At 38.8% G+C, this 17,400-nt stretch overlaps 1 protein-coding gene and 2 long non-coding RNA genes across 3 annotated transcripts; 1 reads left to right on the top strand and 2 right to left on the bottom strand.

Annotated features, from left to right (window-relative positions):
- The first annotated feature begins 537 nt into the window (after positions 1-537).
- On the top strand, positions 538-1,640 carry LOC146319755 (uncharacterized). The gene is made up of 2 exons (XR_014771448.1): positions 538-699; positions 735-1,640. It is a non-coding gene; the product is annotated as an uncharacterized LOC146319755 (long non-coding RNA).
- LOC146319754 (actin, cytoplasmic 1-like) lies at positions 1,458-6,903 on the bottom strand. The gene is made up of 9 exons (XM_084727791.1): positions 6,751-6,903; positions 5,017-5,141; positions 4,787-4,915; positions 3,819-3,929; positions 3,263-3,347; positions 2,844-3,005; positions 2,561-2,752; positions 2,185-2,366; positions 1,458-1,966 (listed from the first exon to the last, which is right to left on the bottom strand). Exons 2-9 carry the CDS (start codon positions 5,137-5,139, stop codon positions 1,823-1,825), a joined length of 1,128 nt encoding a protein of 375 aa, XP_084583917.1. The 5' UTR covers positions 5,140-5,141; positions 6,751-6,903; the 3' UTR covers positions 1,458-1,822.
- A 1,557-nt stretch (positions 6,904-8,460) lies between these two features.
- Positions 8,461-13,807, bottom strand: LOC146319753 (uncharacterized). The gene is made up of 3 exons (XR_014771485.1): positions 13,262-13,807; positions 12,601-12,723; positions 8,461-8,923 (listed from the first exon to the last, which is right to left on the bottom strand). It is a non-coding gene; the product is annotated as an uncharacterized LOC146319753 (long non-coding RNA).
- Between the last annotated feature and the right edge of the window lie 3,593 nt (positions 13,808-17,400).

Raw genomic sequence — 17,400 nt, 5'->3', positions numbered from 1 at the left:
CATTTTTTCTTTTCATTACTGAATTTATTTAGTTTCGATGTAATTCTGTCTGGCTTTATTAATATTAGTTGTAGTTACAGACTGTGGCCACTGGAGGGCACCAACACTCGTGTTCCTAATGACAATACTTTGATACAGGAATTAATCATTAATAATCAATAACAAACATTATTTTACTACTGCAAGAAAGACGACAAGAATTCTTTGAAAGTTAAATTTTATCATAATTTATTTACCTATTTATTTTTCTGTTTTCTTTACTGAATTTGCTTAATTTTCTTTCTCCTGTTTTAAATGTTAGTGACATGATGCTGTTTCATGCCATATTTTTTTTTTTTTTTACTTTTTGTTGATACTACTACTACTACTACTACTACTACTACTACTAATAACAATAATAATAATAATAATAATTATGATAATAATAATTATGATTGTTATTATTATTATCATTATAATTATTAATATACAATAATAATAATAATGATAGTAATAATAACAATATTAATATACAATCATAATTATTTTTATTATTATTATTATTATTATTATTATTATTATTATTATTATGCATTAGAGTTAAGACTCACAAGAAACAATAAAGTTTATTAGTTTGAACATTAAATTTGTCTTTGTTCTGTAATAATTTAATATAGATCAAAGAGGATTTACAAATCACTGCATTCTGGTTTTATGTGTGTTTTTTCTTTTGGAACTGGGGTTTTAATATTAAGGTTTTATAACAGCAAAAAGAATCATCTTATCCTTGTTAGTTTATCAAGTTAACTCTTGACTGGCAAAGACATACTGACCGTTCACCGGACTGGTCAGAGGACTTTAGCTCCTAATAGATCAGTTTTTATTTTATGCATTTAAACTGACAAAGAATTGGAAGTTGTATTGACAGCTAGTGAAATTAGAGAGCAGCTGTTTTCACCCAGAAAGGAGGAGAATCATGATGCAGAAACAAAGTACCTTGATGAGTTGTGATCACTGAGGAGGGTCAAAGTTCAACACTATGATTCCTGATTGTGTGCATACTGCTTGTAACAGTACATACTTTATATACTGCAGTACATACTGAGAGTAGAAAGTATCTGATTTAGAAAGCAGGATCATTGTTTTGAAATAAACAAGTTGCTGACTGATAATCTTGATATTTACTTTTGTTTAGTTAAACTTGAGTTTTAGAAAGTCTCAAACTGCAAATTGTTCTTTGAGCTGTGAATCATGTTTGTCATTATTTGGGTTCTTGAAAATTGAGTTATGACTGAAAATATTCACTTTGATTTATTACATTTTTACAAAAGTTTAAGAAAAAAGTTAAGCTCAAAAGCTTATAGGTTGGCAAACTTTAAAGCTTAAATTTACTTTTGAATCAAAACCCTAAGACAGTTTCCTTGAAACTTTTTACAGTGAAGAGAAAATAACTGCATTTAAAAATGAGTGAAACAAGCTGTAAACAAATATTGGCATTTTATTGATGATACTTGAGTGGGTGACAGAATGGATGAGAAGAAAAGCAGAATATTAACGCGCCTGAGCTCGTTACAGAGGTAGGAGGACACAGGTGAGAAAAGATGTTCAGTGATGACGCTGTTCATCGTCAGGAGGAGTGAGAGCTGCGAGCAGGAGATGTTCGGACACGTTTGTTACGCCGCTGAACACATTAAAATGTAAACAGCGGCTCGATTCATCTTGGATGTGGCGTCTCACATCTTTTAGTCTGTTCACACAAGACGAACCAGAGACATTTTGAGTTTGATGGAACATTTGAAACGCTTCAACTTCCCCGCTGGGGCCGAAGAGGAGGCGGAGCTTCCTAGAAACACTTGCGGTGGACGATGGCGGGGCCGGACTCATCGTACTCCTGCTTGCTGATCCACATCTGCTGGAAGGTGGACAGGGAGGCCAGGATGGAGCCGCCGATCCAGACGGAGTATTTCCTCTCAGGAGGAGCGATGATCTGGAGGAGAGGAGAGAGAACAGGTGAGACAGGAAGTAATGAAACAGAGTGGAATCAAACGCAACGGTCAGAAAAGAGATCCGTTCTGAAGGATTACAAATCAGACTCCCCAGAAAACTAGCAACCAAGTCCGTTCCTTCAGGGCTCTCCTGTACGCTTTCCTGAAAAATATGATTTGAATGATTTTCCATCATTTGCATTAAAAACAAAAACTGTACCTTGATTTTCATGGTGGGCGGAGCCAGGGAGGTGATCTCCTTCTGCATACGGTCAGCGATGCCGGGGTACATGGTGGTGCCGCCGGACAGCACGGTGTTGGCGTACAGGTCCTTACGGATGTCGACGTCACACTTCATGATGCTGTTGTAGGTCGTCTCATGGACACCAGCAGCCTCCATTCCTGATCACACAGAGAACCAGAGGAAGTCAACTTTTAGACGAGAATCTACTCCGATGACAATCCGACACCAAGATGGAAGCTGAGAACTTTCACCAGGACGTGTTCAGAAACTCTAAGATTCTTAAAATCTGTGATCAGTCAAAAAAAGAAAGAAAATAAAAAGTTTTGCGTTTGTGTTGACGTTCTTTACCCACCGAGGAATGAAGGCTGGAAGAGCGCCTCGGGGCAGCGGAACCGCTCGTTTCCGATGGTGATGACCTGTCCGTCAGGAAGCTCGTAGCTCTTCTCCAGGGAGGAAGAGGAAGCTGCCGTCTGCATTTCCTGCTCGAAGTCCAGAGCCACATAGGAGAGTTTCTCCTTAATGTCACGCACGATCTCACGCTCAGCTGAAAATCAAGAGTTTCAAGATTTGGGTTAGAAAAACTAAGTTAGAAGCCACAGATTCTGAACTTTGTGTTAGTGGGCGTTTATTCGTACCAGTGGTGGTGAAGCTGTAGCCTCTCTCAGTGAGGATCTTCATCAGATAGTCTGTCAGATCTCTGCCGGCAAGGTCCAGACGGAGGATGGCGTGAGGCAGAGCGTAGCCCTCGTAGATGGGCACAGTGTGGCTGACACCGTCACCGGAGTCCATCACAATACCTGCAAGACAAAAACAACGTTACAGACAAACTAGAATTTATATTTCATGAGGAAAACGTGAGCGCTGAAGCTGTTAGCTGCTGCAGACACTGAAATCTAAACACCTACATGTCAGATTATGACTTTGTTTACCACAGAATATTACATTAAAGACATGCTGCAGTTGGATTTAAACATGACACTCAGAGAAAGTTTCATTTTATTAAAGTTCTCTTTTGAAGATGTTGCAGCAGACAGAGACCTGTTCGAGTTCTCACCTGTGGTACGACCGGAGGCGTACAGCGACAGGACGGCCTGGATGGCCACATACATGGCAGGACTGTTGAAGGTCTCAAACATGATCTGGACCAAAGAGAAAGTTGATGCGTGTCACTATGGAAACCATGATAACTGAAACCCCTGCAGCTCGTCTCCTTCTTGCACAGAAGTTTTATCAAAAGTTAGAATTCTGACCAAGAAATCAGCATAAATTCCATCTGAAAAACACTAAAGGAAACTCCAAACAGGATTTTTGAGGACATTACTGATCATCAGCAGATACTTCTTCCATTTATGGTGCAGAAATGTATATTAACTGTTGTATCTGCTGCAGAGACAGCATAGTTTATTAAAAGAAAAAAATCTGACTGGCCTTTGTAACTATTGGAGCATCTTTAAAAGTGAAGAACGTACAGCTGTTAATGTCTCAGTCTGGAGGAGTTTTAAACCTTCGTTGAGTCCAAACTGAAGGGCAGTCTGTGCCACTGATCGATTTTTCTTTGTAAGATCGTGGTCAAAATAAAACATCAGACTGAGACTTTGTTTAAAACACACCTGTGTCATCTTCTCCCTGTTGGCCTTGGGGTTGAGAGGAGCCTCGGTCAGCAGGACTGGATGCTCCTCAGGAGCCACACGGAGCTCATTGTAGAAGGTGTGATGCCAAATCTGCAGGACGGACAAACGCTTAGTTTGACTGTTGATCATAAAGTTACTGACATTTCTGTCACATGTACAGAGGTGAGGACGGACAGAATTCATTGAAGTGTTTTCGGTAATGAAAAGGAAACTTGTAAAGTTGTTGTGGTTTGAACGCTGCACATTTAAAGCTGATGCTAAACTGCACTGCTGGGATTAAAAGTTGATTAATATCAGAAATGTATTAAAGACATGAATATTTCAAGGTTGTTGAAAAGCTGAACTTGCTGGGTTAAATTTGTGAGGAGAAGAAGCTGGAGGAGAACGAATGGTTGGAAAATTGTGAGAGGCTTCAACATATGAAGGATGTCTGAACATTTTAAGGTTTAAATGTGAAACGTAAAGTTTAGGTTCATAAGAAAGAAAGTATAAATGAGCAGATACAAGTTGAAAACTTATAGAAAGGAGTATGAATAGCTGAAAAAAAAAAAAAAGGATGAAGGAAGCAAAAGCAGCTGAGGGAGAATGAATTGTGGGAAAGAATTTAATTATTATGAATTTGACTGAAAATTTGAATAAATTTCATAACGTATGAAACATGTTGAAGATTACGGTTTGGATTTCTGGCTGGTTAAAGCTCAAACAAGTTAGCAAATCAGTTTCACTAGTGCAGTTTGAAATGCACACAAATGATCCATCAGCTGTTTCCTCGGCTACAATCAGAGGTTGCCATGGTGATGGAGCCGCTTCCTGCCTCCTGGTTCAGAGACTGTCTGTCTCACAGCAGTACAGACAGTCTGAACCTCCAACACGTCACTACAGACTACAGGAAGTACATTTTTATAGAAATCACAGCTGAACTGGTAGAAATACAGGAGCGTCCTCACCTTCTCCATGTCGTCCCAGTTGGTGACGATGCCGTGCTCGATGGGATACTTCAGGGTCAGGATGCCTCTCTTGCTCTGGGCCTCGTCTCCGACGTAGCTGTCCTTCTGTCCCATTCCCACCATCACACCCTGCACACAAACACTTTGACCATCACTGTTGTGCATTAATCTGAGCGTGTCCAATTTTTAAAGTGAGGACACGCAGGTGACGTTCATGTCGGTCTCAGTACCTGGTGTCTGGGGCGACCCACGATGGATGGGAAGACAGCGCGGGGGGCATCGTCTCCGGCGAAACCAGCCTTGCACATGCCAGAGCCGTTATCAACAACGAGGGCAGCGACGTCGTCCTCCATTTCTAAAAAAAAACAAAACAAAAACACATTTGGTTTAATGAACATCCAATAATAAACCCTAAACTGCTTCACCTTTTTACCCTCCCTCCTACAACAGACCACTTCAAAAAGTTAGGAATGCTCCTTTAAAGTTAAGCAACATCCTTCCAGCATGATGAATCTTCAGACTGATGTTGAACAAACATCTGGATGCACTCTTCTCTTCATGTTAATATCCCTCAAACTTCTTTCTGCAGAGTTTCAAAAGAAGTTTTCCCTCCAGCCGCCCACACGAGGATGACAGCGGTTTGTCAGGTGTGGCATTCTGGGTCGTCTGACCTGCTTAACTTAACTCATGTGACCTTTTTAAGTCCCATTGCTTCAGGACATTTCAAACAAGTTCAGGCAGAGCGGAAAACCACTCCCAGTTAGCAAACGCCTACACGCTTCACACCGTCTCTCCCAACATGGACTTAATGTTTTACATCAGAACTGCACCTTTAATTACATCATGTGAGAGGAGTTATCTGCTGCAACCAGTCTGTTAATGAGTCTGATGAAAATTCAGATGGTTTTATTTTGAGGGTGTGACACAGGAAGTGTTCCTTGATGCAGAAAGGAGCGGTTCTCCCCTCAGGACATTCACACACACTGAGGGCTTTTAAAATAGAGCTGCAACTAACATTTATCTTCATTCAGTGTCAAAGAATCCAGTAAATGTGTAAAGAAGCTGAAATCAAAGGATTTGGACATTCTTAATCTATAATCAATAGTAATATAATCTAATAATAATAATATAATCATTCATCTAATAGTTGATAACTTATTGATACATTGTTGCAGGGACAGTTAAAGTATATATTCAATAGTAGTGAACCAAATATTAACATTAAAGATTAAAAACACAGATTAACTGATGATAAAAGTAAAACTCATCTTTACCAGGTTGGATTTTTCCTCTAAATCTATATATATATTTTTTTATGTCAAAATAAGAACTTCTTATTTCCTGAAACTGTAACTCTAAACTTCACACAAGAAGGTAAATTAGAAAACCCCACAATTTAAAATTAATTAATAACCATGTTGTGATGTGGTTTATAAATGAGCCTTCAACTGATCTGAATACATTTTAAAAGGTTTATTAATTTCAGTTTCATTTTCTTCATGTTAACTTTAAATATTCTTAACAAAAATGGCTTTCATGAGTCACTTCCTTTTTGATTATTTGTGTTATTGTCCTCTGTTACTGATTCCATCATGAGAAATCCATTTTACTTTATTAGAATTTCTCTTTTTTGTCCTTTAAACTGGAGATTAACTGATTCAAAACCACAGACATTTGTGTTCTGATTTATTTATTTATTTTTTTACTTATAGCCTCCGTTACAAAGTTCGATCTTTGCGTTAAACACCAAAAACAACTTTACAAAACGAAGTACAGCTGCTTCATGTGAAGTCAGACTTTTTTAAAGTTTTACAAGTTTTCCAGGATGAACGCAAATCTGACAGATGCATTTTAAAGCTCAACCAGGCGGGTCTCACCTGTCTGTCACACCTGCTCTGATCAGTGTTGATGACTTTTGATCAATAAATCCGTAAAACACCTTTAAACGCCGCGCTGCTTCTTACCTGTTTAGGTGAGTGTCAGGTGCGTCTGTCGGTGAAATCTCGCGGGTGTGTCTGTGCCCCAGCTGTGCTCCTGAATGCAGCATCACAACTCAAACCGCACCGGTTTTATTCGCGCTCGCGGGACTGCTGGCGTTGTCCATAAAAGGTAACGTTCTCTCAGCGGGCGCTCTGATTGGTCCAGGTGAGCGGGATCCATCAGGTTCTCTCAGCTCGCGCCCTGATTGGCTAAAACAAGCATCTGTCAAGGAGGACTGAGCATGCCGGAAAAAAAAACCTGTTCCCACTGTGTCAGAACCCTGCGGGGGTTTTACAGAAATCCGGAGCAGCAGAGCTGTGATTGGCTCGTCAGACCGGAAAGTTTAGTAAAAGTTTGGAGATTTCAAGACAGACAGAGCTTCTCCAACAAGTTTCACTCTGGACTAAATGAAAACTTCTTGATGTACAAATGTTCCAGCTGGTGATAAAAACAATCTGCATTAAAAACCAAGAAGTTTTTAAGAGTTTATTTTACAGAGAGCTCTTTATTCCTCTGTGCTGATGGTTTTTGTTGAAGATGATGGATTAGAAACTCAAACTGACTTTGATTGGATGAAGATCAGAGATGACTGGGATGAGACTGAACACTTTTCATCATTTTCTGACATTTTATGGACCAGATAACTAATTGATTAATGGAGAAAATTATCAACAGATTAATAATAAAACAGGAAAGACTTGAAAATTAGATACAAACACATGAAGCACACAGATGTTTGGTATAATTTTAAACACACTATATTGACAAAAGTACCAGGAAATCTTTCATGACATCCCATTCTTAATCTGTAGGGTTTAAAATGGAGTTGTTTCACCCTTTGCAGCTACGACAGCTTCACCTCTTCTGGGAAGGTTTAGGAGTGTGTTTATGGGACGTTTTGATGATTCTTCCAGAAGTGCATTTGTGAGGTCAGGCACTGATGTAGGACAAGAAGACCTGGCTCGCCGTCTCTGCTCAAATTCATCCTGAAGGTGTCCTCTCGGATTGAGGTCAGGACTCTGTGCAGGACGGTCAAGTTCCTCCACACCAAACTCACTCATCCATGTCTTTATGCTTTGTGCAGAAAGGGGCCGTCCCCAAACTGTTCCTACAAAGTTTGGAGCATGAAATTGTCCAAAATGTCTCAGTGTGCTGAAGCATTAAGAGTTCCTCTCACTGGAACTAAGGGGGCCACACCCTGAAAAATGATTTATTTAGCTTTAAATTCTCATCAGAAGATTCTGAGCGTTAAAACAAAGTTGTTGTCTAACTGTACATAAAACTAAAATATAGACATAGAATAAAAATAATCACACACAACGTAATGACAGGTTGTTGAAACGCCTTATTTTATAATATTTTTTATTTTTTCAAGAAAAAGTATGACCACAATGCAGCTCTGCAGGTCTCTGCATGTAACACACGGCCAGATGAACCTGCTGGAGGCCCTGGGGCAAAGTTGAGCTGATGGGCCCCTGTTAAAGCCCCATTCACCCCACTGACTGTGCACAGTGGGGTTTATGTTGGAATCATACCTGAGCAGTGGTGTAACGTTGTTATCATGGACCCTGCAGCCTTCAGCATTACCCAGAAGTCTTTACTGCATATCACAAAATAACACAGAAAATAGATCATCCACTTAATCAAACTGTTTTTAATAGTTTATTTATTTATTTTATTGGTTTAGTAACAGGGTTAAAATTACAAACTTATTCATCATTTATCATTTATAAGCATGCAGGACAATAAGTTATAAAAAGAAGAGAGAATATTAAATTTATTAAAAACATTATTCATGACATATTTATACTACATTATTTAAATATGAGACACAGAGACTCATAAAACAACACATGCAAATCAAAGAAATGAGGAATATTAATGTTAATAGAAACATGGAATAAAGACACATTCAGTTATCAAACTTCAGGAACACTTTCTGATTCTTGTTCTTCCACCCTCAGTAGAGTTAACAGGATGGAGGAGCGAGGATGGGAGGAGAAGGAGATGGAGGAGAACAGGCTGAACCTCAGTCCAGTTCAGGTGGATGTTCAGCAGGATTCAGACGCAGCTTCGTGACCAGTCTGGATCGACTCACCTCTCCTCTCTCCTGTTCCTGACCAACAGCTCCTTCTTCAGGATCTTCAGCCAGTGGATCTGCATAAAGATCATGATGACAATAGAAGGTCATTTCAAGGTGCTTCAGTGTAAAACATACCAGATACACATCTGCATGACTTTTACAGTTCATGTATCGTATTAGTTTTTGCATTAATCTAAAATAAACTATTTACACGTGAACCAGCTTTGGAGGCGTCCTGCTGAAATCTTTTCTCTTTGTTTCCTCCTGATAAATCCACCATCATGCTGCCGGAGTTCCTGGTGCACCTGCTTCGTCACGGTGACTCTCTGATTGGTTCATTGCATGTTCAGCCTTAACTCACCCATGAATTAATCAAGGAACTTGTGCACAGCTGATGGTGTATCTACTACACACTGCTGGCACACACAGGGGGCAGGATGAGTCATTGATGGTTGAAATGGATCATGACCAGTATGTCAGCAGAGGAATATAACCACAGACACCAGATTTAAAAACTCTGGTTTCTAGAGCTGCATCATATGACCTTTAAATTATATCTTGATAGTTTTAGTAGTGGTGGAGGACCTGAGTCACATGATTCGACTTAAGTCAGACTTAAGTCACAAATTTGAGGACTTGAGACTTGGTTAAAGATTAAAGACTCGACTTGACTTTGACTTGGTATTCATGACTTGAGACAGATGACTCTTAAGGACTTGATTTTTTATTAAATATTTTTATTTTGAGACGGACACACGAGGCAGCGATCATGGAGGGAATCAGTCCAAATCGTTGCAGCTCTACTGTCTTTAAATGTTGAAACTGCAGGACATCATCAGAGTTTTGTATGACTTGAATTGTGACTTGCTTGACCTGATCAATGACTTGAATGGACTTGCTTGATTCTCACCACAGTGACTTGGGACTTGCCGGAGACTTGACGGTTAAGACTTTGCTGACAGTGAATTCTCAGCTCAAACTGTATATGAATTACAGTGAGACTTTTTATTTATTAACAGTCACGAGGTGACATGAAGCATGAAGTGAGGAGGAATGGCATGCGGCCAGACTCACAGTGTAATTACATGGAACAACAAGGGCAGCAGGACACTTTGTGAGTCTTTGTGAGTCTTTGTGAGTTACTCTTTGATCTTGTGAACCTGTTAGCTTGAATCAGCTCCTGCACTGCTTCGAGCTGCAGGGTTTTACACCAAAGAGATGTTTGTTTTGTTGTTGGAACCAAAATGATTTCAAAGTGTGTGAAAGCTGCAGAACAGGCGCCATGAAATTCAACATCACTTGATTAATTGTTGCAGCTCTACTGATCATAGACTCTGGAGGAGCAATAAAATAAATTTAATCAAATCATTTTAAAATGAACATTTTGTGTGTATAAGGAAGTTAAGGAGGTTCAGTAAATTGCTGTGATCTGTTCTGACATTACGGGCCAAGCAGTCGGGATCCTGCATCATCAAGTCAGGGTTTATTTTTTATAAAAAATGACCTGCTCACTGTCCATCATCCCTGACATGGAGCCAACAAAAAACACACAATATAATGAAATAAGTGCATTTTTAAAAAAGCACATTTTACCTTTTGCTTAAAGATTCATATTGCAATTTGACAAATGTGTAAATTCATGAATCTGACAAAATATTTTATTGCTCAGTATTTGTTCTGATTTCACTGACTTTTTTTTTTTTATTTAAATCTGTCTCAGTGATATTGGTCAGATTCTTTATTCTGCCACAGGTGATGTTATTGACTTCAAAACAAAAGGTTGAAAACAGGAACTTCAGTTTGAATGTTTGTGGTTTTGTTCTTGTTTTAAGCTGCGAGTAAATCCTGCATCGATCAGGACCAACAACATGAGCTTACAGGAGCAAAGATCCACTCAGTACAATATTTATTCTCCTCTGACTCTTCTCTCTGATTGATTTGATCATTGATCGTAAATGTTGGAGTTTCCTCCACAGTATTTGAGATAAAGCTGTGGATCTGAAGAATGTTTGGCTCCACACAGATGAGATTTTAGTGAAGAAGAAATGTGTTTCTTGAACATCTTAAATGTGCAGGAGTACAGATATTTGGGAGCAGTCTTTGATGACAAACGTCCTTTTGATGCCAACACTGATTTTATTTTCAAAAAACTGCCTGTCCTTCATATCATGTCCTGTCATCTCTCTGTTGTTATATCTCCAATAAATGCATAAAAATGCCCCCCAAAACTTACGGACAGTACAGAGAGAGTCGCTGCAGAAACTCAAACTCTAAAATTCTCAAATGTTAGCGAGTTGTCTTCAGTCTCAGATGTAAACAGCAGTTTTTAGCAGAATGTCGACTGTTGTGTTGCTGTGGAATTCAGAGCAGCTGGTTAATTGTTGTCTATTTGCTGCAGGCCTCTCATATGCACATTCCCCCAGACCTTCATCCTCCTCCTCCTCCTCTTCATCCTCTGAATCAGTGGCTCTGCATCCTGTCCACATGATCCCTAAACTGATTTGTGAGAAGTTTCAGTGACAAATGATTCACATATTATTTATGTGGTTTGATAATTTAGAGAAGTGAAACGTTTCAATATTGTAATTTCACAACTGCTCGTTCCGTCTATTATGAAATATTCAGATCTTTTACTTTCATATTTTCTTGATTTTGAAGTCTCCTGTGGACAAAAGTGGTAGTGTCTCAGCTGCCATACCCGCAAAAATAAAATGACCTAAATAAAAATCTCTGCTTACTTCTTTTCAACTGGCAAATGTAACTTTAACTGTGAAGACGTAAACACAGGCTCCATAAATCATTTTATCTGATTTCAAGGTGAATCTGATCTGCTGGTATCTGACGGGGCATTAAGATTAAAGGGATCAGAGGAGGACTGGAGTACAGGAGGTGGAAACACGCAAAGGGGTGTTCTTTATTTTAACTCGTCCTTTTTCTGCTCAAATAATCTAATTTAAAAAATAAGTGTAATCTACTGTTCAGTTTGGTTTATTGAATAATATTTGAGGTTGAATTATTATCTATGATGTTGTTTAATGTAAATCAGTCGACTGCAGTGACACACAGTCTGAACAAAAACTGTTTCACCACAGTTTTGCATGGCTTTATGTTGCAGAGGTGTTCCTGTTATTGTGTCCACACCCTGAACCTGCACAGACACGTCTGAACGTTCAATGACAGACACGCGACTGCTCCGCTTTCATTCACTCGTGGAAAGACGCAAAACGTTTTTTTTTTTTTCTTTTTTAACTTCTAACTCGGCCAAACACAGCGCAGGATTTCAGGGTGTTACCTGAATCTGATTTTTCAGAATCCAGGGGGCGGTCCTCGTTAGGTGAGGCCACGCCCTCTGAGTATCACACAGAAACTTCTTCCCATCTGTCCTTGTATGGACTTAACTGCAACTGAAATTCCACCAAACCACAGAACAGCTGCTGCAGCAGGAAGTGAAGGGAGGATTTACTGAAACCTGCTGAACTTTACTTTTACACAACATTTACCTGAAAGACACAGAAACCAGAGAGTGTTCAAGAATAAAGTGATGCTTTAAAGATTCAGAACCTGAAAATCCTTAAATGTCACGAACTGGGAGGAGAAATCAGGGAGTGTACAGTTTGTTGCTTAATTAATGAATAATTTAATGTTTTTGCAGAGAAACATTCTTCACAATGAATTTTTCAACTGTTTAATTTGAACTAATTTTTTACTGCTCATTAATTTGCTCTCATTAAACTGAGAATCTGTGTTTTACCTGTAAATGCTGATTTTGACGGAGACACTGAGCTGCTGTTTTCCTTATATGGATAAAAGCGCAGCTGAGATTCCAGCAGGTGAGGCGAGGCGCCGCTCTGCTGCAGGTTTACACAACATGTACCTGAAGGATGCAGGAAACAGAAAGTTTACACGCTCAGATTCTACCTGAAACACAAACAAGAGGCTAATAAGGTTAAACACCACAGATACGAAAAGTATTTTTACTAGTGAGTATTTTAATTTTCTGCCACTTTCTACTTCACCTCTACATTTCAGAGGGAAATATATGTTTTATATATTTATATTAAAGGAATAGTTCAGGTTTTTTGTGTGAGGTACTTATCCACAGTCAGTGTATCACCTACAGTAGTATTTAAGACACCTAAAAAAAAAAATCAGTTTAAGTGTATGCTATATTTAGAATATTTTCAATGCTTTAACTTGCTGTCAGACAGATTTTTCTGATGAAAACTGCTGTTATAAAGTAATGAGACAAATATCACTCTGGAAAACAATCAAACTTCTTTGACAAAATCAATATTCTTGCCAATTCTTGCTTTATTTCTGAACGCAGCAGTTTTCCTCTCTCGACTGAAGAGCAGGATCTGACTGTGCTGAAGTCTCCGGTTTGCCTCAGCATGCTGGTTTACAGCCCTGACCTGTGATCATCCCCTGCAGTCAGCCACTCCACATTGTCCACATTCTCCGGCTGGTTCGGGCCTGTTCACAGAGCCGGAGGAGCGTCAGTCTGCCACACCACACGCTCACCCCGAGACCGACTGACATGCAGCTACACAAAGACCAAAAAAGGCGTGAACGCAGGAGGAACTTCCTGCCTGGGTGGGAATCCTCCGTCTGCGTTTCCTCCTCAAAAATCCAAATGCTTTTTTATGAAAATCAGCGTGCAGAGACCTGAGAGATGATCCATCACATCTGTCCTTGATGTCTGTCAGAGTTACAGTCTTGTTTTGTGGACAGAATCATGTTGACTGACAGATTAGATGCAGGTTTCAGGTTTGTACAAGTTGATTTACACGATCATGACCTGAAACTACAGACTCATTCAGAAAAAAATGAGTTTGTTAAAAGGTCAGCAGTGAATATCAGTGGCTTCAAACTTTTAATAACTCACACTCCAATATAATAATAAAATAACTCACACTCTTCAGTCTCATGTGCAGTAAATTAAGACTTATGAGTTTCATTTTCACCCAAATCAAGTAAAACTTTGTACATTAAACATTTTTCAAAACCTGTGATAAAGTTACCAAGTTGATGCACATTTTCATACATAGTTCTTACTTCATTATTTACTATTTCTTTTTCTATTTTTCTTTATACATTGCTCTTGCATATATATATATATTGCTGTTTTATAATGTTTAATAAGACTTTTTTTTTATTCCTTTGTGTTTTGTTATATTGTAGCTATATTGTCTCTGGCAAATATTGTAGTAGAATGTAAATATTTTTACATACTTATTTTTTCCAATAATTTCTCTATGTTTATATATTTTTTGATTCTTGAATCGGCGCAACTTTTTTACTTGTAACAGAGTATTTCTGCACTGTGGTAGTACTACTTTTACTTAAATATAATATCTGTGTACTTCATCACTTCTGGTCATTATAGAAGTAAAAAATAGTGTTTGTGTAGCAGAGAGGAAACAGAGTGATCAGCTGTCATCACTGGTTTTATGTCTGTGAGGATTTTTGTTCTATAAAAATGTTTGGATGAGCTGTGAATCTTCACTTCATGTAAGAGATCGACAGCACCTCTGTAGCGCCCTCTACTGGCAGAAGAACATATGTGTCTGCACTCAGTTACACTGTTAGAGATAAAAAGGTCTGCTTTAAAAAAAAAAAAGTGAACAATCTCAGCTGTGTGACTGTTTCTGTGAGGAGAGTCAGGACATTTATCATTTCAAAGTATTTATTCAGGAAGACTGCAGGCGGGACACACATTCATTATCATATGGCTTAACAGTGATTTTGTGTTTCCAGGTGAAGTGTGTGTCTCCAGATTTAAACAATATTGCACAAAAACTATAATATGCAGTGCAATTTATCCTAAACAAAGGGAAAAAGAACGTACTTATCTCCACGATCCACTTAAAACACAAACATTAATAACAGGAATAGGAATCATATGTGATGTATTTTCACAGAGCAGCGACTGAACACGAATCACAAAACTGCTTTCAGAGACAACAAGCTGACTGCTCTGACTCTAAATATTTTATTTTTAAGACATTATACATTTTAAAATCACACAAAGGACGACACACAACAACTCTGTTCTTGTTAAACTGTAACTGACTGAATACTGATCTTCTGAGAATGTGGATGATTCAATGTGACATATTTTTAATTTAGCAGCTAATTAACAGAAAGTACCTGACCTTATCAGAAACATGTACCTTCATGTACTGAGACCTGTTAACTACTAATTATTTTATTTAAACCCATAAAACAGACCGATGGAAAAGGTTATCTTCTTCATCAGGGTTCATGGCTCCTTCTTAGTAAACTAAAGTGTCTGATTTTTGTTATTTGTTATTTTATTTGTTTGTTATTTTGTGGAAAACTACATGATATCAGCAAAAAGGTGGCATGTCTGTACTCTCTGGTACTATAGAAACCATTTTCATTTAGATATCCTGAGGTCAGAGGTCAAAGGAGACTTTTGAAAATGACCAGAACAAGTTTAGCTTTAGAGCATTATTATTATTTACCCCCATTTTTCCTGATAAGATTAAATGATTGGTACCAATGGATGCTTGTAAATCTTTTTACACCTTTTACCCCCTCAGAAAATATTAGATTCTTAAAGTACCATCAGTATGACCGACATTAAGATGCAGTAGTGTAGACTGAACCTATTCAGCTACAGACAGTTTACACAGGAGGCAGCTTTATTCCTGATAAGAAGATTAAATTATTTGTTAAATGTTGTCATCCACACTGTCCAACAGGGTCGCAGCAAAACTGGCACTTTTTATTTCCAACATTTCTACATTTTGTCTCTTTATTTTACTTCGTTTCTCTTGGCCTCACAGTTTAGCTCATGTAACTGTCTGCAGCTGTCATGGATGATGGATGGATGGATGGATGGATGGATGGATGGATGGATGGATGGATGGACGGACGGATGGATGGATGGATGGATGATGGATGGATGGATGATGGATGGATGGATGGATGGATGATGGATGGATGGATGATGGATGGATGGATGGATTGATGATGGATGGATGGATGATGGATGGATGGATGGATGGATGGATGGATGGATGGATGGATGGATGGATGATGGATGGATGATGGATGGATGGAAGATGGATGGATGGATGGATGATGGATGGATGGATGGATGGATGGATGGATGGACGGATGGATGGATGGATGGATGGATGATGGATGGATGGATGATGGATGGATGGATGGATGGATGATGGATGGATGGATGGATGGATGATGGATGGATGGATGATGGATGGATGGATGGATTGATGATGGATGGATGGATGATGGATGGATGGATGGATGGATGGATGGATGATGGATGGATGGATGGATGGATGGATGGATGGATTGATGGATGGATGGATGGATGGATGGATGGATGGATGGATGATGGATGGATGGATGGATGGATGGATGGATGGATGGATGGATGATGGATGGATGGATGGATGATGGATGGATGATGGATGGATGGATGATGGATGGATGGATGGATGGATGGATTGATGGATGATGGATGGATGGATGGATGGATGGATGGATGGATGATGGATGGATGGATGGATGGATGGATGATGGATGGATGATGGATGGATGGATGATGGATGGATGGATGGATGGATGATGGATGGATGGATGGATGATGGATGATGGATGGATGGATGATGGATGGATGGATGGATGGATGGATGATGGATGATGGATGGATGGATGGATGATGGATGGATGATGGATGGATGGATGGATGGATGGATGATGGATGGATGGATGCACGAGGATGCAGTTTGAGAATCTGGGCTTTAGGTCATCTTGTTTGTCTTTTACAGCCTCTGAAAGACACTGATGCTGGTTGTGGACATGACCACGACGTCCTCAAGGATGTCACTGTTGTTGTGTTGAATTAACTTTTTCCAGAGTTTTTCTTTCATTCAGGAGAAAATACAGACAGGCCTGTGTTGAATAACTGCAGCTGTTACCAGCATTAAGATCAAATAATATTTTTATAGATTAAGGTTTTAGCTGATTTTAGCTGCCAAAAAATCCATTCATAACTTGGTTATATGTTCCATGCAGTTCAGTTCATGATGTTAGTTTAGTGGACAGTAACTTTACTGCACCGACCAAGAAAACAGTTTGTTATCAACTTCTTGTTTGAACTATCAGACATTAATAAGATGTTTAGTGACAAACATCAGGCTGTAAATATCAGTCTGTTCTGTGTTAATAATCTGTAACAAAGACTTTCTTTCAGACTCTTTCCAGTTTTAGTTCAGTTTATTAAAGATAACACATGTCCCAGTTATGCAGTTGACAATAATAGAAACAATCTGAGGCGTTTTGACAATGTACACAAAAAAAATGAACAAAATAAATCAAACTGTCAGATATTATTTCATGATCATGGATAAATTTCAGTCTTTACACACAGAAATACAGGATGTATCCTGGTCACTGAATATACAAACAAACATGTCGTCTAGGAAATATTTATATTCTTGTTAAATCAAAATTTTCTCTTATCTATATACAATCAGTTATAAACTTAACTCCA

Source organism: Lutjanus erythropterus, chromosome 10 (assembly GCF_056507025.1).
Source record: "Lutjanus erythropterus isolate fLutEry1 chromosome 10, fLutEry1.hap2, whole genome shotgun sequence".
NCBI lineage: Eukaryota > Metazoa > Chordata > Actinopteri > Lutjaniformes > Lutjanidae > Lutjanus > Lutjanus erythropterus.
The sequence above is the reverse complement of the archived record's forward strand: the minus strand, read 5'-3'. Positions and strand labels throughout refer to the sequence as shown.